General features: G+C 43.7%; 1 protein-coding gene across 1 annotated transcript in view; it reads right to left on the reverse strand.

Annotated features, from left to right (window-relative positions):
• Positions 1-25,835, reverse strand: part of smpdl3a (sphingomyelin phosphodiesterase acid like 3A) — a 69,788-nt gene extending 43,953 nt beyond the window's left edge. Inside the window, exons 1-3 of the mRNA XM_072251581.1 lie at positions 25,708-25,835; positions 9,047-9,260; positions 6,194-6,338 (exon numbers count right to left, since the gene is read on the reverse strand). Of these exons, the coding sequence (XP_072107682.1) occupies positions 6,194-6,338; positions 9,047-9,260; positions 25,708-25,828 (480 nt within the window). The 5' untranslated portion in view covers positions 25,829-25,835. The remainder of the gene's footprint in view (positions 1-6,193; positions 6,339-9,046; positions 9,261-25,707) is intronic.
• Between the last annotated feature and the right edge of the window lie 1,129 nt (positions 25,836-26,964).

Here is a 26,964-nt window from a genome sequence, read left to right on the forward strand (position 1 = left end):
TCCCAATCTGCGTCGGGTCTCGCCAATATATAAAAGGCCACATCGGGAGCACCGGACGCAGTATATCACCCCAGTCGACTCACAGGTGAAGTGTTGCCTCACCTGGAAGGACTGTTTGGGGCCCTGAATGGTGGTAAGGGAGGAAGTGTAAGGGCATGTGTAGCACTTGTTCCGCTTACACGGATAAGTGCCAGGAGGGAGATCAGTGGGGAGGGATGGGGGGGACGAATGGACAAGGGAGTTGTATAGGGAGCGATCCCTGCGGAATGCAGAGGGGTGGGGAGGGAAAGATGTGCTTAGTGGTGGGATCCCGTGGGAGGTGGCGGAAGTTACGGAGAATAATATGTTGGACCCAGAGGCTGGTGGGGTGGTAGGTGAGGACCAGGGGAACCCTATTCCTAGTGGGGTGGTGGGAGGATGGAGTGAGAGCAGATGTACGTGAAATGGGGGAGATGCGTTTAAGAGCAGAGTTGATAGTAGAGGAAGGGAAGCCCCTTTCTTTAAAAAAGGAAGACATCTCCCTCGTCCTAGAATGAAAAGCCTCATCCTGAGAGCAGATGCGGCGGAGACGGAGGAATTGCGAGAAGGGGATGGCGTTTTTGCAAGAGACAGGGTGAGAAGAGGAATAGTCCAGATAGCTGTGAGAGTCAGTAGGCTTATAGTAGACATCAGTGGATAAGCTGTCTCCAGAGACAGAGACAGAAAGATCTAGAAAGGGGAGGGAGGTGTCGGAAATGGACCAGGTAAACTTGAGGGCAGGGTGAAAGTTGGAGGCAAAGTTAATAAAGTCAACGAGTTTATTAACTCATTGGAGCAGGAAGCAGCGCCAATGCAGTCGTCGATGTAGCGAAGGAAAAGTGGGGGACAGATACCAGAATAGGCACGGAACATAGATTGTTCCACAAACCCAACAAAAAGGCAGGCATAGCTAGGACCCATACGGGTGCCCATAGCTACACCTTTAGTTTGGAGGAAGTGGGAGGAGCCAAAGGAGAAATTATTAAGAGTAAGGACTAATTCCGCTAGACAGAGCAGAGTGGTGGTAGAGGGGAACTGATTAGGTCTGGCATCCAAAAAGAAGCGTAGAGCTTTGGGACCTTCCTGATGGAGGATGGAAGTATATAAGGACTGGACATCCATGGTGAAAATAAAGCGGTGGGGGCCATGGAACTTAAAATCATCGAAAAGTTTAAGAGCGTGAGAAGTGTCACGAACATAGGTCGGAAGGGATTGAACAAGGGGTGATAAAACCGTGTCGAGGTATGCAGAAACGAGTTCGGTGGGGCAGGAGCAAGCTGAGACAATAGGTCGGCCAGGTCAGGCAGGTTTGTGGATCTTGGGTAGGAGGTAGAAATGGGAAGTGCGGGGTGTGGGAACTATAAGGTTGGTGGCAGTGGATGGGAGATTCCCTGAGCGGATAAAGTCGGTGATGGTGTGGGAGACAATGGCCTGGTGCTCCTTAGTGGGGTCACGATCGAGGGGTAAATAAGAGGAGGTATCCGCGAGTTGTCGCTGTGCCTCGGCAAGGTAGAGGTCAGTACGCCAGACTACAACAGCACCCCCCTTATCGGCGGGTTTAATAATAAGGTTAGGATTAGTGCGGTGGGAGTGGAGAGCAGAGCGTTCCGAAGGAGTGAGGTTGGAATGGGGACAAGGTGCGGTGAAGTTGAGACGGTTGATGTCCCATCGGCAATTAGCGATAAAGAGATCCAGAGCAGGCAGAAGACCAGAGCGGGGTGTCCATGAAGAAGAGGAGGGTTGAAGACGGGAGAAGGGGTCATCGGTGGGAGTGGAAGAGTCCTTGCCGAAGAAGTAGGCTCGGAGACAAAGACAGCGGAAGAAAAGTACCGCATCATGGCAAACACGGAACTCGCTGAGGTGTGGGCGAAGGGGGACAAAGGTGAGGCCCTTACTGAGAACAGAGCATTCTGCCTCCGACAGTTGAAGGTCGGAGGGGATGGTAAAGACCCGGCACGGATGAGAGCTGGGATCAGAGGGGGGAGGGGGGAGGCTGGGGGTGTCAATGGAGAGGGGAGGGTTGGGGTGAGAGGAAGGTGGAGCCTCTGAGTACCCAGGAGCTGACGATGGGATCTGAAGGAGACGGGGTTGCAGAGTGGTGGTGGGGGAAGGGGAGACGGGAGTCACAATAGCAGCACATAAAGACCCGGCCTGGAGTTCAAGGCTGGCGTAGCAGTTGGTGGTTGCGCAATCGCTGTGAATGTGTCCATGGTCGTTGCTGGAGTCCGGGTTTTGAATATGCCCTGAGGTGTTGGAGCCGGCGAGATCAATGGCAGGGGCCGCAATCTGAAGTTCATGCCTGCTAGTTTCAGGGCCAGCAGGCTCTGGAGTCCGTAGATGTAGGATCTTGCGATCTTTGCCTAACATGACAAAGTCAAAAAAACAGCGATTGCAGGCGTGGATCTGACAGAGGATGAAATAACGGGTAGGACCATTACAGACGGCGAAGAAAGTGTCCCGAAGGTGTGGAAGGGTCTGGGATAGGGACACCAAGTACCTCCTCATGGCGGAGAGAGTCGCCTTCAGAGCTTGACGGGAGAAGCGGCGACAGGCAGAGTCAATAAAATGTGAGTACCTGGGATCCTCAGAAGGTCCAAATTGAGAGGCTTGGAAACGAATCCTAAAGCCAACTGGAGTAAGTTGGCGACGGAGGTGCGTTCCAAGAAAGAATATATGGCTGTGATAGCGAGTCTGAGTCAAAGTGTGGTCGAAGAGTTGAAGAGCCGAAGAAATTACAGATGGGGAGCAGTGAGAGATGGTTTCACTGAACTCCCGTCGAAGAGAGGATCTAAACTTCTTCGGTGTAGGCATCACCGGAAGAGGCTTCGCAGTAGTGAATTTAAACGCAAACAACAGGAATTCTGCAGATGCTGGAAATTCAAGCAACACACATCAAAGTTGCTGGTGAACGCAGCAGGCCAGGCAGCATCTCTAGGAAGAGGTGCAGTCGACGTTTCAGGCTGAAACCCTTCGTCAGGACTAACTGAAGGAAGAGTGAGTAAGGGATTTAAAAGTTGGAGGGGGAGGGGGAGATCCAAAATGATAGGAGGAGACAGGAGGGGAGGGATAGAGCCAAGAGCTGGACAGGTGATAGGCAAAAGGGGATACGAGAGGATCATGGGACAGGAGGTCCGGGAAGAAACACGGGGGGGGGGGACCCAGAGGATGGGCAAGAGGTATATTCAGAGGGACAGAGGGAGAAAAAAGGAGAGTGAGAGAAAGAATGTGTGCATAAAAATAAGTAACAGATGGGGAACGAGGGGGAGGTGGGGCCTTAGCGGTAGTTAGAGAAGTCGATGTTCATGCCATCAGGTTGGAGGCTACCCAGACGGAATATAAGGTGTTGTTCCTCCAACCTGAGTGTGGCTTCATCTCTACAGTAGAGGAGGCCGTGGATAGACATGTCAGAATGGGAATGGGATGTGGAATTAAAATGTGTAGCCACTGGGAGATCCTGCTTTCTCTGGCGGACAGAGCGTAGATGTTCAGCAAAGCGGTCTCCCAATCTGCGTCGGGTCTCGCCAATATATAAAAGGCCACATCGGGAGCACCGGACGCAGTATATCACCCCAGTCGACTCACAGGTGAAGTGTTGCCTCACCTGGAAGGACTGTTTGGGGCCCTGAATGGTGGTAAGGGAGGAAGTGTAAGGGCATGTGTAGCACTTGTTCCGCTTACACGGATAAGTGCCAGGAGGGAGATCAGTGGGGAGGGATGGGGGGGGACGAATGGACAAGGGAGTTGTATAGGGAGCGATCTCTGCGGAATGCAGAGGGGGGGGGAGGGAAAGATGTGCTTAGTGGTGGGATCCCGTGGGAGGTGGCGGAAGTTACGGAGAATAATATGTTGGACCCGGAGGCTGGTGGAGGGAGGTGTCGGAAATGGACCAGGTAAACTTGAGGGCAGGGTGAAAGTTGGAGGCAAAGTTAATAAAGTCAACGAGTTCTGCATGCGTGCAGGAAGCAGCGCCAATGCAGTCGTCGATGTAGCGAAGGAAAAGTGGGGGACAGATACTAGAATAGGCACGGAACATAGATTGTTCCACGTGCTCTACGTGGAAGTTCAATCTTGTTTCCCAAGCTCCTGTCGACTTAGAGCAAAAATTCAACCAAGGTGACAAAAAGATCAAATAAACATTTTAAGCAGCAGCCTTTTGACAGTCAACACACTTCTATGTGAAGAAGCAAGTGTTCAAACTCTTCTTTGATATCTTGGCATAACTGGCAAAATATTCTGCTAGTTAATGGATGAGCTTTAATTTTGTGGATAGCAGATATTACAAGAGTCATGCTTGAAAAAGTCGTTAGCTGAGGTTTTTGGCTGCGAGATTTGACGATGAATTACACCATGGATAATATACAGACTTGGAATTTCTTTTTTCATAAATGCCACTAAACCAGCATGGTGATCTGTCATATATGGTGCTCCATCTGTCGCACAAGAAATCATGTTCCTACTTGGAATACTTTTATCCTCAATATACATTTTGAGCTCATCATAGATTTGATTCTCTGTTGATAATTGTTTTTAACATTTTACAAGAGAATCTCTTCATAAACTTCTCCATTTTTGATAAACCATATTCATGCCATTAGCAATGCCTCAATGTCTCTCACAGTTGACTCACCCAGTTGTATCCCAAACTCTGTTTTTTGTTGCCCTGTGCATAGCTGATACTCAATGTCTTCACTCATTTTATCAATACGACGAGCTACAGAGTTATTACTCAGAGGAATTTATTTTAAAATACTGGTATCCATTTTGAGAACGGTGGTGAGCACTTCTGACACAGCAGGCATTATTAATTTTCACCAATTGTATGAGATCCTCCACACTTTGCTATCAGTTTGGAAGTATTATGAGAAGCAATGAGACCATTATCAAGGACATTTTTAACTTTCTTGGCAAATGACCCAAGTGTGCAAATGCTTTTCAAGTGCTTCTTTCATCTTCTGGAGCTGAGTAATACCATAAGTAGCCTTTTCAGGGTGTCTTTTCCAGAAGGGTTCCTGCAATCTTGATGGTGTCATGGCTTCATTGGACAGTGAAGTATTACAAATAAGACACATGGGGCGTCGTTGATCTGACAAGGCACAGAATAAAACCATACTCCAGGTATGTAACATTGTATTGACGCACTTTCTGTAGTTACTGATTCTCAGCAGGATTAGAATTCAAGGCTTCACCACCTTCATAGAGATGACGCTATATGTATTTATCTATCATTAATGGGGCTAAATTAAAATAAAAAATTAACACAAATTGGGAATGCCTATCGGATATTGATGACGGCAGCGAGTTGGCACAATTGGAACAATGGTAACAGCACGCAAAGAAACAGATTGATGAAGATGAAGACAATCACAACAGTGAAAATTACATTGACAAGGATTCAGATTGGATCTAGATGTTAGCTGGTATAGAGCTGGTGTCCGGCAAGCTACCTTTATACTCTGCCAGTTAGCGCGACTGACGAATCACGCAAGGTCTCATAATTATAGTGCAATAGTTAGGGTTCCACTTCCTGCACTCCCCCAAGAATCTTGAATGCCCCCCAACAAATTCTATTCCCCCTAACATCCCCTTAGCACACACAACCGTCCCCTTGGGAGGTGGTACCGGATCCGTTGGGAATCACTATTCTAGATGATCTAATTAGGGTGCCTAAGACTTTTGCACAGTCCTGTATTTGTCAACATGGAGTAGGGAGTGAGTTTATAAATCTGGCGTGAGCAAAGAATGCTGAGAATGGAGCACTGCAGGAGGGATGTGGGACAGGTGGCAGAGAAGGATTCCAGGGGCAGGGTCTGCAGACACACCCACCCCTGAGACACCAGGCGTGATCATTTGATCCCAAACAATTGGTTTATTGATCATTACAGAACGTCTCTCTAGTGCCTCCTGCTCCCTCCCCTCTCCCTTGCCCTTTTCCCAACCAAGATTCTCCTCTCCCTGCCCTCTTCCCTCGCTCAGTTCACAACAGAATCAGGTTTATCATCACTCACATACTGAATGTAATGAAATTTGTTCTTCTTTGCAGTAACAGTACAGTGCAATGCATAAAATTACAATACTGTGCAATAGTCTTAAGCACCCTAGTATACACATGTTCCTAATACTTTTGCACAGGACTGTAAACACATTTTTCCTACAGTTACATAAATTATGCTGCTACCTGTGGCCAATAGTCATGGTTTCCCAACACAGGAAAAACTTGTAGATCTTTGAAGTGATCCTGAATAGTCTGTGTCATATTGTGGAGGATGTCAATCACAATCCTTGTAGAGAGCTTTGCAGGTGGCACATGAGGAGGGCTATCCCTGTTTTAAAGAAAACCAAATGAGTGTAAACAGGCATTGGAAACACTGACATAGCCATGAGAGATTCTGCAGATGTTGGAAATCCAGAGTAACACACACAGAATGCTGGAGGAACTCAGCAGGTCAGGCAGCATCCATGTTGAGGGATAAAAAGTCAACATTTCAGGCCAAGAACTTCACCAGCCCGAAACGTTGACTCTTTATTCCTCTCCAGAGATACTGGCTGACCTGGTGCATTCCTCCAGCATCCTGTTTTGTGTTACATGGATAATATTGAGCCCAACTGCCTTGCTAATCCATCTTTACGGAGATCATCAAGATTTAATGCTCTTTCCATTGGCCAACTATAGGAACACTGATGAACAACAGATGGTGACCATTCAGTCCATTAATTCGAGGACAGCTCTTTTTGAAAATAATCCACCTTGCCTCATTCCTTACCCTTTCTCCACATACAGAGTACTCTCTGCTGTTCAAGATGTATGGAAATGCAGGTGAGAAATTGTTGTTCAGTTTCAGGAATCGTGCACTTACTGGTGACCAGTCTTAGGGGTCATTGGGGGTGGAGGGAGAAAAGAATCAAGAACATTGGAGTCTGTGATTCAAGATGATACTTGGATAGGGTAACAATATTCCCATTTATTCAGATTTCTTAACCTTAGTCCCAGTCACTTGAAATGTTTTTTTTTTAATTTGGCAGTAGAAATGAGTATTTAGTGTTGGGGTCCAATAAATATTTAAACTAAAGTCTTGTCAAAGATCTACTTGAAGAGATGGAGAAGCTAGGCCAAAGGCTATCACCTCTATTGAATAACAAAAAACAGTGGGCATCATTGCATTTCCATTAGAGAGCTAACGATAATTTTTCAATCATCCCTGGCTTCAGGAAAAGTGCTAGAGAACTGAATGTCTAATAATATTTATCATTGTTTAAAAAAGAAAGGAAGAGGTAAACCAAGCTATAAGATCAGTTAGCTTAACTTTGGTGGTAACTTTAATGCGGAGGACATGATAATGAAGTTTGCATAACACACAAAAGTTGACCATGTGTTAGACAAAGAGGATGGAAGTTCTAGAGTGCAGAACGATGTAGATAGCATGGTCAGGTGGACAGAAGCATGGCAAATGGGATTCTATGCAGAGAAGTGTAATCATACAGGAAAGATGGAATAAAGTGAAGGTGATATACAATAAATGGATGCATATATATCAAAAGCTGAGCACAAATAAAGCAACCTTTATCCACTTTTAAGCAATTGTTTAGAACAGGTAGTTAAGGCCAGTAAGGCCAGTGATGTTGTGGGGATGGAACTGGACTCTCTGACGGTGGTGTCTGAAAAGAGGATGCTGTCCAAGTTGCATGCCATCTTGGACAATGTCTTCCATCCACTACATAATGGACTGGTTGGGCACAGGAGTACATTCAGCCAGAGACTCATTCCACCGAGATGCAACACAGAGTGTCATAGGAAGTCATTCCTGCCTGTGGTCATCAAACTTTACAACTCCTCCCTTGGAGGGCCAGACACCCTGAGCCAATAGGCTGGTCCTGGACTTATTTCCTGGCATAATTTACACATTACTATTTAGTTATTTATGGTTTTATCACTATTTAATTACGTAAGGTACAACTGTAACGAAAACCAATTTCCCTCAGGATCAATAAAGTATGACTATGACTAAGGTGATACAAAAAAAAATACAAGAGAATGGGAGGTTACACTGAAATTGCATGGTTCAATATTTCAACTTAATATCAGAGAACGTATACAGTATACAACTTGAAATTCTTACTCTTCGCAAAACAGAAACAAATTCCAAAGAATGAATGACAGAAAAATGTTAGAACCCCAAATTCCCCAATTTATTGCATAGATTAGTTTGTATGCAATACTTATTGGGACAAACTCTTGACCTCTTCTGACACAACATTGGGTCTGCACAACATTGTGGGCCGAAGGGCCTGTACTGTGCTGTACTATTCTATGTTCTATGTTCTAAAGACAAGGACTATTCACAGATGGTAACAGCACCTACAGATTTCCTTCCAAATCATACATCATTCTGACTTTGGGCAAGCTGGGATCTGTCCACATCCAATTGCGGGGTCACTAATAAATCCACACCCAGCAGCAACAAAGTCCGAAAGCATACACATTGTGGCCACTCCAGCAACACCGTGTAAGCACAAAGTGTCACCAAGCTCTTCCGTGACAGATTCCTTTCCAGCTGCTGGTCTGTGTGGGAAGATGAGGACAACAAAATAACTGGAAACAGAGCAGACAGTGCTTAATTGTACTGTCTCTTACCACATAAATATTACAGTCAATGTTATGGAGGCTGCCAGTGGGACCCACTCCACAGGGACACAGGGATCACAGTAGCAGACCTGGATAACTTGATGCTGGTTTCCATCACCCCTGAGGCATACTGAATGTGCTTTTGTAACAAACAAACAGCAAAACATTTCCAAGGTAAAGTGTGTATGATGCACGCCTAGAAGTAGCTTCAGGTAGTGGTGTTTCCTTAAACATGCTCCTTCTGGAAGCAAAAGTCACACAATTTTTTAAAGAAATATTCTTCAAGAAACCTTAGTGAGTTGTAGCTGTTTATATGCTGATAATGCACACTACTATCATCGTACCAGTAGAAAGAATGAACTATCAGAATGCTAGTCATGTGAAGTTTTGTGTAACCCTGATGCTTACCCAGTCCATATTACAAAGGAGGGTTGAACTTTAGCACCTTTCATGAAGTTAAAAGCAGATCGGATAAGATTATATGGTGAATCACACAAATAGTCTCCATAAGGTCCTGCGTGCTTTGCCGGGTATCCCTTTGACGAAAAGCAGACTTTGGAAGGATCAGGTGTCAAATGATAGGTAGGATCCAAATGCAAGTCAGTCACATGCCAGAATTCACCTAACAGAAGATAAAAGGCAAAAAGATGCTCGTCACAGAAAGGTCTGTGCGGTGTTAAGTCCAATCAGACGTGTATATGTCAAGCAATGGTATTATTTCACATACAAATTTCCTTAGATTTGCTGACTAATGCTGTCACTGCTGAACCTTCTTGAAATACCACTGTCAATGTCTTGGCAAACAACAATTGTTTTTTTATTGTAAATATTGATTACATTGCAGTTCATTCTTATCCTCCAAACATTAGCCCCTCTGAATTTATACGCTGTGCTTTTTTTCTGGGTGCTGAGGTGGACATACTTCTCTATCAAAGGAAACATAAGGTGCTCCTTCCATCCGTTAGTCTGCAGGTCACCCTCGGGCAAGGTGTAACACCTACTTAGCTCCCCATGGGTTCTGCATTGTTCAGAATTAGCTCTAAGTATCTATAGCAGCACCAAGATGATTAAAAATTATGATTAAATCCTTTAAAGTACAACCAAAAGAGAAATGACAGATGATTCAATGATGTTGCCAAAATCATTCTGAAATTGCATGATCTGAAACTCAAATACAACCGTATTATGTGCATGTGGGTTGGTTGGATATCACAACTGTAAGAAATAAAATTACACTTACATTAAAAAAGTTGCCCATTTGTCCCTATTTGCATTACCACTTGTCAAGATCATGGTTCATCTTACACCACACATTCTAAACTCTTGACCTATCACTTGATTCCTACAATGTCCAAAGCTCATTCCTCTCCACTGATCTCCCTCCTTATGCCTGCAATTGTGATGTGGTGTACCTGCCCCTACCCCTCCTCCTTCATCACCACTCAGGACCCCAAAACAGTCCTTCCAGGTGAGGCAGCACTTCACCTGTGTGTCTATCAGGGGCACTGATTGTATTCGGTGCTCTGAGTGCAGCCTCCTCCACATGGATGAAACCCTGCGCAAACTGCGGGATCACTCTGTCGAGCACCTTTTCTCTGTCCGTTGCAACACCCGGGATCCCCAGGATCTCCCATTCCCACACCAATATGTCTGTCCACAGCCATAATGAGGCCAAACACAGGTTAGAGGAGCAATAACCCGATAGCATGAACATCAATGTCTAACTTCTGACAACCGCTCCCCCTTTCTTTGTTCTCTCCCTTCACCCCTTCTCTTCTCCTCCTCCACCCTCATGACCTGCCCATCACCTCCTGTTTCTTCCACAATCCAGTGTCCTCTCCTATTAGATCCCTTCTTCTTTGGCCCCTTACCTCTTCCACCTACCTCCCAGCTTATCACATTATCCACCTCCCCCACACGCCCACCTTCCCCCTCACTTGCTCTCACCTATCACCTGCCAGCTTGTGTTCCTCCCTGTCTACCCACCTTGTTATTCTCACTTTGTTACCCTTCATTTCCACTCCCAGTGAAGGGATTCTGCCCAAAATATCAATTGTTTACTCCCATCCATTGATGCTACCTGACTTGCTGAGTTCCTCCAGCATTGTGTATGTACCGCAGAAAGCTATCGATCTTTGTGTTGAATACAATCAATGACCTAGTTTCCATAATCTACCAGAGTACAGAATTCTAAAGATTCACCACCATTGCAAAGGAGCGATTCTTCTTCATTTAATTCTAAATAGTTTACCCCTAAGAACAGCTTAACATTAAGCATTCCACACAAAAGTTGCTGGTGAACGCAGCAGGCCAGGCAGCATCTCTAGGAAGAGGTACAGTCGACGTTTTGGGCCGAGACCCTTCGTCAGGACTAACTGAAAGAAGAGCTAGTAAGAGATTTGAAAGTGGGAGGGGGAGATCTGAAATGATAGGAGAAGACAGGAGGGGGAGGGAATGGAGCCAAGAGCTGGACAGGTGATTGGCAAAAGGGATATGAGAGGATCATGGGACAGGAGGCCCAGGGAGAAGGAAAAGGGGGAGGGGGGGGGGAAGCCCAGAGGATGGGCAAGGGTATAGTGAGAGAGATAGAGGGAGAAAAAGGAGAGACAGAAAAGAATGTGTGTATATAAATAAATAACGGATGGGGTACGAGGGGGAGGTGGGGCATTAGCGGAAGTTAGAGAAGTCAATGTTCATGCCATCAGGTTGGAGGCTACCCAGACAGAATATAAGGTGTTGTTCCTCCAACCTCCCCACCTCCCCCTCGTACCCCATCCGTTATTTATTTTTATACACACATTCTTTCTCTCACTCTCCTTTTTCTCCCTCTGTCCCTCTGACCATACCCCTTGCCCATCCTCTGGACTTCCCCCCCTCCCCCTTTTTTTCCTCCCCGGACCTCCTGTCCCATGATCCTGTCATATCCCTTTTGCCAATCAACTGTCCAGCTCTTGGCTTCATCCCTCCCCCTCCTGTCTTCTCCTATCATTTTGGATCTCCCCCTCCCCCTCTCACTTTCAAATCTCTTACTAGCTCTTCCTTCAGTTAGTCATGACGAAGGGTCTCGGCCCGAAATGTCGACTGTACCTCTTCCTATAGATGCTGCCTGGCCTGCTGTGTTCACCAGCAACTTTGATGTGTGTTGCTTCAAATTCCAGCATCTGCAGATTTCCTCATGTTAACATTAAACATTAACATTCAACATTAAAGCACTTCGTTACTTGACAAACGTACATAAAGCTACAGACTGAAGCACGCTTGCTGCCCATGCCATCACAGACTCTCAGATTAACATTGACCAACTCTGTCCTTGAGCACATCAACAAGTGTGTAGATAGACTGACATCACAAAAACAAATAAAAGTTTTCCCCAATCAGAAACCATGGATGAGCAGAGAAGTTCGCCTCCTGCTCAAAGCCAGAGATTCAGCCTTCAGGTCTGGAGACCAGGAGGCTTACAGCTCAGCCAGGGCCAACCTGAGGAGGGGAATCTCTCAGGCTGAACACATATACAAACAGAGAATCGAGGAGCATTTCAACTCCTCGGACCCCCGGCGCATGTGGCATGTCATGCAGGTCATTACAGACTTCAAACCTCCTAGTACTGTGCCCCTTTCCAGCTCAGCTTCCCTCCCTGATGAGCTCAATTACTTTTATGCTCACTTTGACCGAGAGAACAAGGAGGTCACCCTCAAAGCGGATCTCCCAACTGGTGAACTGCCTCTCTCACTTTCCACCTCCAATGTCTGTGCCACCCTGAGTGGGGTGAATGTACGGAAGGCAGCTGGTCCGGATGGAATACCTGGCCGTGTGCTCAGAGTCTGTGCAGGGCAGTTGGCCGGGGTCTTCACAGACATTTTTAATCTGTCCCTGGCCCAGGCAGTTGTCCCCACAAGCTTCAAGATCGCCACCATCGTGCCAGTGCTGAAGCATTCCACTGCCACGGACCTGAATGACTTCCGCCCAGTTGCACTCACCCCCATCATTGCAAAGTGCTTTGAGAGCCTGGTTCTATCACATCTGAAATCCTGTCTGCCCACTACTCTGGACCCCCATCAATTTGCCTATCACACCAAAAGGTCAACAGAGGACGCCATCTCCACGGCACTTCACTCTGCCCTGACCCACCTGGACAGCCCCAACTCTTACGTCAGAATGCTGCTCATTGACTCTAGTTCGGCATTAATACTGTGATCCCCTCCAAGCTGATGGCCAAACTTTGCCAGCTTGGTATCAGCTCATCCATCTGCAATTGGACCTTGGACTTTCTGACTAACAGATCCCAATCAGTTAAGTTAGACAACGCCTCCTCCTCCACGCTCACCCTAAACACCGGCGTGCCTCAGGCTGTGTGCTGAGCCCTCTTCTGTACTCCCTTTTCACCTATGACTGCATTCCTGTACATGGTTCTAACTCCATAATCAAGTTTGCAGATGACACCATGGTGGTTGGCCTGATCAGAGGGGATAACGAGATGGTTTACAGGGACGAGGTCCAGCACCTGGCCACGGAAATTATAGGCCAGTAAGTTTGACGTCAGTATTAGGTAAATTACTGGACGGAGTACTAAGAGATAGGATCTACAAGTATTTGGATAGACAGGGACACACTAGGGAGAGTCAACATGGCTTTGTGCATGGTAGGTCATGTTTGACAAATCTTTTGGAGTTTTTCGAGGACGTTACCAGGAAAGTGGATGAAGGGAAGGCAGTGGGTTTTGTCTACATGGTCTTCAGTAAGGCCTTTGATAAGGTCCCGCATGGGAGGTTAGTTAGGAAGATTCAGTCGCTAGGTATACATGGAAAGGTAGTAAATTGGATTAGACATTGGCTCAATGGAAGAAGCCAGAGAGTGGTAGTGGAGGATTGCTTCTCAGAGTGGAGGCCTGTGACTAGTGGTGTGCCACAAGGATCAGTGCTGGGTCCACTGTTATTTATCATCTATATCAATGGTCTAGATGATAATGTGGTAAATTGGATCAGCAAATTTGCTGATGATACGAAGATTGGAGATGTAGTGGACAGTGAGGAAGGTTTTCAAAGCTTGCAGAGGGATTTGGACCAGCTGGAAAAATGCGCTGAAAAATGGCAGATGGAGTTTAATACAAACAAGTATGAGGTATTGCACTTTGGAAGGACAAACCAAGGTAGAATATACAAGGTAAATGGTAGGGCACTGAGGAGTGCAGTAGAACAGAGGGATCTGGGAATACAGATACAGAATTCCCTAAAAGTGGCATCACAGGTAGATAGGGTCGTAAAGAGAGCTTTTGGTACATTGGCCTTTATAAATCAAAGTATTGAGTATAAGAGTTGGAATATTATGGTGAGGTTGTATAAGGTATTGGTGAGGCCAAATTCGGAGTATTGTGTACGGTATTGGTCACCAAATTACAGGAAGGATATTAATAAGGTTGAAAGAGTGCAGAGAAAGAAGGTTTACAAGGATGTTGCCGGGACTTGAGAAACTGAGTTACAGAGAAAGGTTGAATAGGTTAAGACTTTATTCCTTGGAGCATAGAAGAATGAGGGGATATTTGATAGAGGTATATAAAATTATGATGGGTATAGATAGAGTGAATGCAAGCAGGCTTTTTTCACTGACGCTAGGAGAGCAAAAAAAACCCAGAGGACATGGGTTAAGGGTGAAGGGGGAAAAGTTTAAAGGGAACATTGGGGGGGAGGCTTCTTCACACAGAGAGTGGTGGGAGTGTGGAATGAGCTGCCAGATGAAGTGGTAAATGGGGGCTCACTTTTAATACTTAAGAAAAACTTGGACAGGTACATGGATGAGAGGTGTATGGAGGGATATGGTCCAGATGCAGGTCAGTGGGATTAGGCAAAAAAATGGTTCGGCACAGCCAAGAAGGGCCAAAAGGCCTGTTTCTGTGCTGTAATGTTCTATGGTTCTATGGTGTGCCGACAACAACCTGGCCCTTAACACCCAGAAGACCAAGGAGATCATTGTGGACTTCAGGCATGCTAGGAGCCACACTCACGTCCCCACCTACATCAACGGAGCTGTAGTGGAGCATGTATCAAGCTTCAAATTCCTTGGTGTCCACATTTCCGAAGATCTCACCTGGTCCCTGAACTCCTCTATCCTGATTCAAAAGGCGCAACAGCGCCTTTATTTCCTGCGGAACATCAAGAAAGCTCACCTCTGTCCCAGGATACAGACAGACTTTTACCACTGTACCATTGAGAGCATACTCACCAACTGCATCTCAGTGTGGTATGGCAATTGTCCTGTATCGGACCGCAAAGCACTCCAGCATGTGGTGAAAACTGCCCAGCAGATTATCGGCACCCAATTGCCCACCATTGAGAACATCTACCATAAATGCTGCCTGGGCAGGGCAAAACGCATTATCAAGGATGCATCTCACCCTCACCATGGACTTTTTACTCTCTTCCCATCCAGTAGGTGCTACAGGAGCCTCCGCTCCCGCACCAGCAGGCACAGGAAGAGCTTCTTCCCTGAGGCTGTGACCCTGCTGAACCTCACATCACAGCGCTAAGCAGTATTGCACCCATATTGTACTGTCTCAGTACTTTTATATTTGTGTGCTGTAGCACTTACTTTTTATTTGCAGTTAATTTGTAAATAACACTATTCTTTACATTTCTGTTTAGATGCTAAATGCATTTCATTGGCTTTGTATCTGTACTCGGCACAATGACAAAAAGTTGAATCTAATCTAATCTAGTCACCTGAGAAGATAATTGAGAGCACTGAAATACTGAAGCTAAATATTTGTTAACCGATAGGCTTCCAATGTTATTTATTTGCACAATCGTATAAGTCAACATCAGAAAAAGTGCAAAGTTCAGAATTTCATGAAAAGTACACCAACTATGACCCAACTAGTTAGCTTTCTTGAGCAAAAGAAAAGGAGTTGGAGTAAGTTTTTGTCAGATCTAACTGGTTCCAAATCATATGGGATTAATGAAAAAGTAGATGAAGTTACTAACTAAAAGCGGAATCCAAAACTGATCATTTCCCATTACTTAGTTTGTAACCTACAGACTGCATCTCCAAGTACAGGCCCAGATTCTTTATAAAATATAATGAGGGTCTCTACCTCTAGAATCATTTCAGGCATCAAGTCCAAAATCCTTACCATCTTCAGAGAAAATTATTTTTCTCCTTATCTCTCTCACTCTCCAATTAAGAACTGATCCAGAAGGGGCAGCACAGCAGTGTAGTAGCTAGCACAGCACTTTAAACTACCAGCAACCTGGTTCAGTTCCCAGCACTGCCTATAAGGAGTTTGTACGTTCTCTCCACGATCGCGTAAGTTTCCTCTGGGTGCTCTGGTTTCTTCCCACAGCCCAAACCGTACCAGTTGGTAGGTTAATTGGTTGTTGTATATTGTCCCATGAGTAGACTAGGTTTAAATTAGGGGATTTCTGGGCGGCAAAGCTCGAAGGGCTGGAATGGCCTATTCCTTGTTGTATCTCAATAAATAAAAGACTAAGCTGCAGGATTTTCATAGTGGCTTGGTAGTTCAGATTCAGAATTGGCTTGGGCATAGAAGACAGAGGGAGGTGGAAGCATGTCCTACTGACACAGAAAATAGTGCTGGGACCTCTGTTGTTAGTGATATAAATAAATAATTGGATGAAGATGAAAATGAAAATGGGTGGGTTAGTAAGTTTGCTGACAACACGAAGTTTGGTGGTGTTATGAATAGCATTGAGAGCTATCAAACGATACAGCAGAATATAGATTAGCCATGGATATGGGCAGAGAGATGGCAGATGAAGTTTAATCTGAACATGTGTAAGGTAGGTCTAATACTCGAGTAAAGGGACCTGGGAGTCCTTGTGCAGAACACCCTAAAGGTTACTTTGCAGGTTGAGTCAGTGGTGAGGAAGGCAAATGCAATGTTGGCATTCATTTCAAGAGGTCTTGAATACAAGAGCAGGGATGTGATGCAGAGGCTTTAGAAGGCACTGGTGAGGCCTCACTTTGAATATGGTGAACAATTTTCGGCTCCTCATCTAAGAAAAGTGCTGGCATTGGAGAGGGTCCAGAGGAGGTTCACAAGGATGATTCCGGCAATGTATCATACGAGGAATGTTTGTTGGCTCTCGGTCTGTACTCACTGGAATTTAGAAGGATAAGGGGGAATCTCATTGAAACCTTTCGAATGTTGAAAGGCCGAGACAGAGTGGATGTTGAAAGGATGCTTCCCATGGTGGGGGAGTCGAGGACAAGAGGGCACAGCCTCAGCATAGAGGGGAGTCCACTTAAATCAGAGCTTAGCTCCGGGGTTGAACACCTAATGGGGTTCCCCCCCCACACACTTTTTCTTGCTTAGTAGGGTTTTTTTTTTTAAATCACCGGAATTTTTTTCAATCTTTAAAATAATGTTTTTTTTCTTGAGACATTGTAAGTGTTGCTTACTTCGATGTACTCGTGTTAATTTTGGATAATAATAATAAAAAGATTTGAAAAGAAAGAAAACAGCTGTGGAGAAATGTCTTTAGACAAAGGGTTGTGAATTTGTGGAATTTGTTACCACAGACAGATGTGGAGGCCAGGTCATTGGGTGTATTTAAGGCAGAGATTGATAGGTTCTTGATTGGACATGGCATCAAAGGTTACAGGGAGAAGGATCAGCCATGATTAAATGGCAGAGCAGACCCGATGGGCCAAATAGCCTAATTCTGCTCCTATGTCTTACAGTCTTAAAGCATACAGTTAATGGCAGGATACTTAACAGCGCTAAAAAATAAAGGGACCTTGGAGGGTAGGGGGGTCCAAGTCCATAGCTTACTCAAATTAGCCACATAAGTGGATTGGGCTGTAAAAAAGGGTGTACGGCATTTTTGTTTTCATTGGTCGAGGCATGGAATCTAAGAGTCAGGACGTAGTGTTGCAGCTACATAAAATTTTGGTTAGGCTGCACTTGCTGTAATGCGCGTAGTTCAGGTGCCCCACTGCAGAACATGGAGGCTTTGGAAAAGGTGCAGAAGGGGTTTATCAGGATGCTGTTCGAATTATATGAGGTATAAAGAGAGTTTGGACAAACTTGGTTGTTTTCTCTGAAGCATCAGGGGTTGAGGGGAGACCTGATACATTTATAATACTATGATAGGGATAGCTATGGTAGGCAGTCAGAATCTCTTTTTCAGTGTAGAAATGTCAAGTACTAGAGGGCATCCATTTAAGGCAGGGGTTCCAAAGCAGAGGTCCATGGATTCCTTGCTTAATGGTATTGGTCCATGACATTAAAAAAAAGGTTGGGAACTCCTGATTTAATTGAGAAGGAAAAAGTTAAATAAGGTGTGTGGGGTAAGTTATTTTCTCCCTTACGCAGAGAGTGACCAGTGCCTGAATCATGCCACTAAGGGTAATAGTGGAAAGCTCTATGAGGCTTTTAGATGGACACATGAATATGCAGAGAATGGAGAGATTGTGGATCATGTTCAGGCAGAAGAGTTGATTTAATTTGGCATCATGCTCAGCACAGATATTGTGGGCTGAAGGGCCTGTTCATGTGCTGTACTGTTCTGTATTCTCAAAGAACCTCCAACCAACCATCTTCAACATTCAATGGTATTCTCACAGAGACTCCACACCAATGAGGACTGACTAGAAATTCAAACTAAAACAGCCATACGATCAGGCAAGAGACTGCAATTAACAGCTCACCCCCCCCCCCACCCCCCGACACCCTGATGTCTATTTACCACCAGTAAGGCACACATAGAGAATGCAATGAAACATACTTCATCTTCCTGGATGAATGTAGTTCCAAAACTCAACACCACTAAACAACATAAATACTTCATTCCTCCGTAACTAGCAATGGTTTCTTAGATAAAGCCACTCCCAAACCCATGATCCCTACCAACATGAACACTGGGTACACTGAAATATCATCTTCATATGTTTCCTCAAGTCACATACCATCCAGCTTGGAAAAGAATCACCAGGGCTCACTTGAATTTTTATAGGATACCAATGCTTAATACAAACTCAAAGATTCAGTTACATTACAATCCATTTGTTTGTTTTTTTTAATCAAAAAGCCCAAATTGTGAATGTGCCCTCCATTTTCTCAATCAGTGCACATCACTATGCCTGTTGTACAGATACAGATTAGGAACAGAAGACCACCACTTGGTCCTGTGAGCCTATGCTGCCATTCAATAATATCATTACTGATTGATCATAATTGATTAAGGACTCCCACCATTTAGGCCAGACTGTCTTCTTGCTACTACCACCTGGCAAAAGGTATAGGAGCTTTAGGTCCCACACCACCGGGTTCAAACAGTTATCACCATACAAACATGGATAATTTCACTCACCTCAATAATAAAGTGATTTCACAACCTACAGACTCACTTTCAAGGACTTTACAACTCACGTTCTCAGTATTACTTATTTATTTTTATATTTGCATAATTTTCTTTCTTTTCCACATCGTTGGTCAGTCTTTATGTACAGTTTTTCATAAATTCTAGAACGTAGAAATCTACAGCACATTACAGGCTCTTCGGTCCACAGTGTTGTGCCGACCATGTAACCTACTCTAGAAACTGCCTAGAATTACCCTATTGCATAGTCCTCTATTTTTCTAAGCTCCAAGTACCTGTCTAAGAGTCTCCCAGTGGTCCCCAACCTCCGGGCCGCAGACTGATACATTGCCGCGAAGAATGCAGTGATGCAGCGGTAGGCGGAACGCACCCAACACATCTTTAAGAAAAAAGCCAAAATAAACAAGCTAAGCTCAGCACCTAATTAATTAGCTTGTTTATTTCGGCTTTTTTCTTAAAGCAGCACAGGGTGCGTTATGGCTACCGCTGCACCGCTGCATTCTTCGTGGCAATGTATCGGTCTGTGACCCGGAGGTTGGGGACCAGTCTTAAAATACCTTATTATATCCGTCTCTACCACTGTGGCCAGCAGTGTACTACACACACCCACCACTGTCTGTGTGAAAAATGTACCCCTGATATCCTCTCTGTACTTACTTCCAAGCACCTTAAAGCTACGTCCCCTCGTGTTAGCCATTTCATCCTTGAGAAAAAGCCTCTGGCTATCCACCCGATCAATGCCTCTCATCATCTTATACATGTCTATGAGGTCATCCCTCATCCTCCGTTGCGCCAAGGAGAAAAGGCCAAGTACATTCAACTTATTCTCATAAGGCACACTCTCCAATTCTCGTAAATCTCCTCTGCATTCTCTCTGTAGTATCTACATCCTCCCTGCAGTGAGGTGACCAGAACTGAATAGAATACGCCAAGTGGGGTCTGACCAAGGTCTTATATAGATGTAACCTTACCTCATGGCTCTTGAACTTAATCTCATGGTTGATGAATGCCGACACACCATACGCCTTAACAACACTGTCAACCTGTGCAACAGCTTTGAGTGTCCTATGGACACAGACCCCAAGATCTCTCTGATCCTCTACACTGCCAAGAGTTTTACCATTAATACTATATTCTGTCTTCAAATTTGACCAAACAAAATGAACCACTTCACACTTATCTGGGTTGAAACTCTATCTGCTACTTCTCAGCCCAGTTCTGCATCCTATCGACGTCCTGCTATAACCTCTGACAATCCTCCAGACTATCCACAACACCCCACCCCATCAGCAAACTTTACTAACCCATCCTTCTACTTCTTCATCCCTTCTACATTTTCATTTAATTTTTTTTTAATCACAAAGAGGAGGGGTCTCAGAACAGATCCCTGCAGAACACCACTGGTCATTGACCTCCATGCAGAATATAACCCATTTAAAACTACCCTTTGCCTTCCGTGGGAAAGCCAATTCTGGATCCACAAAGCAAAGTCTGCTTGGATCCCATGCCTCCTTACTTTCTGAATGAGCCTGGCATGGGGAATATTATCAAATGCCTTACTGCTATTCACATACATGTCCACTGCTCTGTCTTCATCAATGTGTTTTGTTACATCCTCAAAGAATTCAATCAGGCTCCTAAGGCACAACCTGCCCTTGACTAAGTCATGCTGACTACCTCTAATCAGATTACATCTCTCCAGATGCTCATAAATCCTGCCTCTCAGGATCCTCTACAACAACTTGCCCACCACTGAAGCAAGACTCACAGGTTCATAATTACCTGGGTTAACTCTACTCCCTTTCTTGAACAAGGGAACAACATTTGCAACCCTTTAATCCTCTGGTCCATCTCCCATCCCTATTGATGATGCAAAGATCATCACCAGAGGGTCAGCAATCTCCTCCCTCGCTCCTCACAGTAGCCTGGGGCATATCATGTCTGGCCCCAGGGACTTATCCAACTTAGAGCTTTTCAAAAGCTCCAGCACATCCTCTTTCTTAATGTCGATGTGCTTAAGCATTTCATGCGAGATTCTATTGTATTTGTTTACTTTCCTGTAAATTCCCGCAAGAAAATAAATCTTGAGGTAGTATATGTTGACACATCTTCTTTGAAAATATATTTACTTTGAACTGGCAAACCTCAATTCAACATTCTTGCCTACTCTCCATAATCTTTTAGCTCCTTATTTAATGAGATTCTCTCCACTGCCACTTTACCAACATTAAAGTACTCAAGTTTCAAAGGCTTGTGATCCTCAAAGATAAAAAGACAAACGCCCCTTACCTCTGTCATAAACACTGTACCTTAGATTTAAATTCATGTACAAGAAAAAGTATTTTCTACACATCTAGGCTGCAAAGAGCCATCAAGATCGCATTTCTTTCCATCAGCTTCTCTGTTGCTCCTCTCTGCTCCAGTGGGTACAGGCAGTTTCTCCAGATTTTCCACATAATACAGGCTGCTCATTCAACATAACAGTCTTGTAAACCTCTGAACTATTTTCAGATGTCTATATCCTTCCTTGAGTTAGACCAACATTATGTAAAACACTCCAAGTATGGTCTCGCTAATGCACTGTATAAAAAAGCATTTTCTATTACTATTGTATTCAACTCCCTCCACAATAAGTGATAACATTGTTAGCTTCCCTAATAAATTTCTGTGCTTGTCTACAAGCACTTGGCAAATCAGAACATCAGGGCCTCTACGTCTCAAGATCTTACCATACCTTCACCATTTAGATAATGAGTGTCGTTACTTTTCTGTGAATATGCACAATTTTGCAGACGTCTCTCTTGCAGCACCCCAACCATCACACCGTTCCTCAAGTATGACAATTCCATTATACGACCTACCGCACTGCAATACCGCAGAAGAATTTCATTGGAAACTAGATAGAGTGGATGTGGAGAGGATGTTTTCTACAGTGGGGGAAGTCTAGGACCAAGACGTCATAGCCTCAGATTATTGGGACGTCCATTTAGAATGCAAATGAGGAAGAATTTCTTTAGCCAGAGTGTGGTGAATCTGTGGAATTCATTGCCACAAGCAGGTGTAGGGGCCAAGTCTTCATGTATATTTAAGGTAGAGTTTGATAGGTTCTTGATTAGTCAGGGCGCGAGAGGTTACAGGGGGAAGGCCGGAGAATGGGGTTCAGAGGGAAATGGATCAGCCAGATGAAATGGCAGTGTGGAGTCGATGGGCAGAACGGCCTAATTCTGTTCCTATGTCTTATGGTCTTATAACATGTTAGTCACATTGTCTGAAACTGCAAGGTCTTCAGAAAAGCTGCTTTTGTACAGTACTTAGCCATGACAAGCATACATAATTAAACTAGATAAACAAGTCTGCAGTCTTAACAAGAAGAAATTAAACTCTCATAAATAGCAAAAACATAACCACGCTGTATTGTTGTAAATACTTTTTCACACTATTAATATCCAATTGCCATACTTACTTTCCTAAACTGAGATTTAATTGTTTAAATTTTATGCTGTCTTTAACCACTCCCCAATCTTGAGTAAAAATATTTAAGAAACAAACAAGGTGGTTTAATTGTGACTTGTATTTATGCTTTCAATGACAGTTGGCAAATTTTATCAAGTCCGCAATCCATCCAAGTCCATTGTTATTTTATCAAGTTACAAAGAAACATATTACTGCTAAAAAATAAAGTCTGATAGTCAACTTCACTCTTTATGCTTCTTGTTGAATAAGCTTCATTCTACTCTGTTAATGCTGAAGTGATCCATACGCTGCAGGATCAAAGAGCTCATTGTACAAGCAGATGTTTCTATGCAAGTTTTTAGCTAGAAAAATACACTCATTATCAGAGAAAACTTACTTCACTGGAGACCATTCCGTCCATCACATCGATTCTCCAGATTTTCCACATAATAGAAGCTGCTCATTTGACATAACAGTATTGTAAGGCTCTGAACATCCCAGTAATGCATCATTGTGATGATGGTAGACACTAATTTCTCATTTAAGAAGCTAGTCCAAGACCCCATCCACTCGCTTGGTGAAAGGATCTTTCCTCATCTCTCATTTGATCCTTTTACTACTCAGTAAGTCTATGCTCCCCATTTTGACCCCTCTATTAAGCCCTTCCACTTTATCTAGACTTTGTAATTTTATCCTGCTCAGTTAAGTCACCCTTTGTCTCCTACTGTTTCAAAGAAAACAATCTTGCTCTATCCAACTATTCCTCATTGCTACAACTTCCCAGCTCTGGCAGCATTCTCAGCTCTCCTAAGCATCTGCTCTGCTCTAGTGCAATCACACCATTCTTGCAATGCAGTGACCAGAATTGGACACACAGTCCACGCTGGGGTTTGACTGGTGTTGCATTCACTTCAAGAAAAAGTATTCCCTCCTCTTACATTCCGTGCCTCCATTATGCTGGAAAGGTTCCCAAGTTTCTTAAACCACCTTACCAACCTGCCCCGCTACTTAAAAGGATTTCTCCAAGGTCCCTTTGCACAGATCCCTCAATATTCTGCTATTTTTACATGAATTCCTTCACCTTGTAACCCTCTCACTTTTCAAATTTCATTTGCGACTTCCTACCCAACTCACTAGACCACTTATAGCTTCCCAAATCCTTCCTTCCTCTGTCAATAATACAATTATTTTTGCATCTGCTCAGAATCTTTAATATCTTATATGATCTACTCAAAATCATGCCTATGCTAACAAGCAAGCAATCACTGATACTAATCTCATTTTTCCTTCTAAATAGCTCTATTGCCTTGAAGTGTACAACCATTTCAGCTTTAACCAAGGTTCTCAAACCATTCTATACTATTCACTGTGTAAAAACTCTTGTAACTACCCTGTAAGGAAGGAGCTCATATTCAAAATCTGCAACCAAACAGAATAGTCTTTTCGAGCAAAATCATTCACAGATTAAAAACACTAGAAGGACATCTCCAAAATGTGCAGTAATTGCATTTGTCTGAGTATTTCCTCATAACTACAGCTTCTCAAGCCTAGTTTCACCCTGGTGATACAAGGCACTCCTTTTTCAAGGCTCACAGTACGTTGCATAGCTTTGGCCATCTTCAGTAAGTGTGCCACTATCATTATGAAATGAGTTTGAATGCAAATAAAATATGCATGGAAGTAATATGATGGAAGTATATATGAGAAGATGAGCGTGAACAAGTGCACTATTGAAAAATTCTAATTTTCCAATGAACACTGCCCAATATTGAATCAAAGTTCATGCCTTCAATATCTTGATTTAGTGTTGAATTGTGTGTTTTTTTTTCTGTTTACTCCTTCAGTCACTAATTTAAAGTGGGAGAACAGCTTATTCATAGCAAGCACCTCATTTGTGCGTACCATGTCTGATAGCCTGTTGGTGTATATTTATTTCATGCACAATCTGAAAGAGTGAATATTCAGCATATTCTAATATCGCTGTCTCAACACGTTTCTCCTCTTTGTCAACATGGTATATTTGTAGTGCAGCCTATTTCAAGGACTCATAAGAAAAGTACAGCACAGAAACAGGCCCTTCAGCCCATCTAGTCTGTGCCAAACTATTTAAACTGCCTAGTCCCAGCAATCTGATAACCACAGAGGTCATTAAGAATTGCTATATGGGGTGGGGGCAGTAACCAAACATAATTTGAATTTGGACATTCCCTACGTGAAATATTGCCTATCGAACCCTTTCAACAGTATATGTATTAAAAATACAGATCAAGATTATCTGCTTTAAATCAGTGGTGCAATAATCAACTTAGAACTCTCCCCATATATAATTCAGGCAGCTCCTAAAATATGGAAATTTCAAATATATGATTCTTTGAAAGGAGTTAGAGGAGAGCAGTCAGGAGGATTATCTACAGAGGGTTGGATTACATACATTAAATATTGCTGGTCAAGGAGAAGATTGAGAAACAATATCCTGGTTCTAAGATTCTGAAAAAAAGGAGTGAAGACAAAAGAATAGAATCTGATAAAATGGCCTGTATTTAAAAGTTAATCTCAAAAAATATCAACAGAATATTCTCTCTTACAATGATAATAACGTATATGTAAATTAGATCACCTGATTTAGTAAAATAACTTTTTGAGAAAATAACGCTTGAATGATTAGGTGATTTTAGGCCCTTTCCCAAAATAAGTGCAGTTTTCCTCTTCACTGTATTACAGTCCGCTCCAACTAGTTAATGGACTGATTTTGATGGATTTTTGCAAACAACTGGTGAGGAACTCTACTGCCGTATCGCGTAAACTCAAGGAAAACTTGAGAGAATTTGACAGCTGTTTATTTGTCTATCAATCTTGTTTTAAACCGCCACCACTAAAAGCAGTCCGGAGCTCACGTATTTATTTACTGCTGTCACGCTGATGCAGCTGTATTTTCCCCAAATTATTTCCGGATTAGCCATTTTAAAGTTTCGGCAGGATAAGAAACGAGCGCTTTCTTGCTTAAGTATTCAGTCTCTAATAAAGCAAACTATAATTATCATTCTACCCAAGCACAAGCTTAAAGCACCAATATTCCTAAACTAATTTTTGCAAAGTAGCCAGCACTACATTTACCGAAACCAAGGTAACTATTATTTAGATTGCTTTATTCATACCAAACCAAATTTTGGGGGTGAGGCAGCACACTGCGCAACTGTAACCCCCCAAACAAGCAAGTGAACACTTCTGCTACGCCTTTATATCTTGAACTCTCGGACAACAGTAACTTACACCCCCACATACCTGCGAACTCAACGCTCGTTCGTCTCTGATGTAGTGCGGTGACAGGCACCGCTGAGTTTACGGGGATCTGGTACAACGCGCAAAGTGCCCACAGCCACACAACAACGCCAGCAGCTGCCATCGCTATACCAGCGCGCAGCCGCAGCGCACGCCAGCACGTAACCGGCGCAGTCCCAGGCCACGTTCCGATCCGGTCAACCAGTCAGTGTGACAGGCTGTCCGGGGAAACGCACGATAACCCGAGCTCGCTCCATACGGAGGAAACAGCTCCCAAAAAGCAAGAGAAGCGAACCACGTCAATTTCAGTCTTATAGCCAAATTCATTTTTAAACATTGACATGTCCAGATTCTATGTTGCTTTCTGAAATTAATCAGACGATTTGCTGTTCCTTGTAATGTGGAATTTGGCCATTCGTAAATGTAAATTTCTGCAATTCGAATTTGAATTTGTACAGGTAGAGTTTGTTCCCAATTCAATTGAAGTAAACTGGAACTGGCGAATTTGTAGACACAAACGCTGTTTTGTTTTAGTGTCAACTCTGGTTTTTTTTTGTTGTCAGAAGCACACTTTGCAACGAAAATGAATGTTTAAAATAATGATTAAATTTGCTAAATTAGAGCAAATTGCATATCCACTAATTAAGATTAGAAAAATATCAACATTCGTCTCGGTTGCCAAAAAATATCAACTACTATGCAGATATGATCTGTCTCTCCGTCGTGATTTGGCCCAAGAAAAAGCTGTCTGCAAATGAAGCGCGACATGATGCGTTTCTTTAGACCCAGACTCTTAGAAAACGGGAACTGTGTGTATCACTAACTATATGCACCTTAGCACCTTCTGAACAACTTGCCATTGGAATCTAATTTTCATCGCTGTTCAGCACAGTTTTATTTCTTATCGGAGTTGAATTTCTTAATTCTGAAACGTTGATCCAACTGTTCTCTCCAAAGTTGGTCGACCGTTCGTGAACAATGACTATGAAAGTACTGAGGTTGTACAGACAAACTAAACCCTAATTAATTTGGTACACTTGTCACGTACAGCAACCACTTGGTTTACTTTAGGAAGGCAAAAGCGGAGAGTTGCGAACTGTTACAATCTTCGAAAGTATTTAAACACTTGAGAGTTCATCGCACCTTTAGAAATGAACCCCTTGTGCAGCGGTTGAATATTGGTGATTAAACATTTTGACAAATTGGTTTAACAAATATGTTCACGGCAAGCACAAGAACCACACAACTATCAATTCCAGA

Source organism: Mobula birostris, chromosome 2, assembly GCF_030028105.1.
Source record: "Mobula birostris isolate sMobBir1 chromosome 2, sMobBir1.hap1, whole genome shotgun sequence".
NCBI lineage: Eukaryota > Metazoa > Chordata > Chondrichthyes > Myliobatiformes > Myliobatidae > Mobula > Mobula birostris.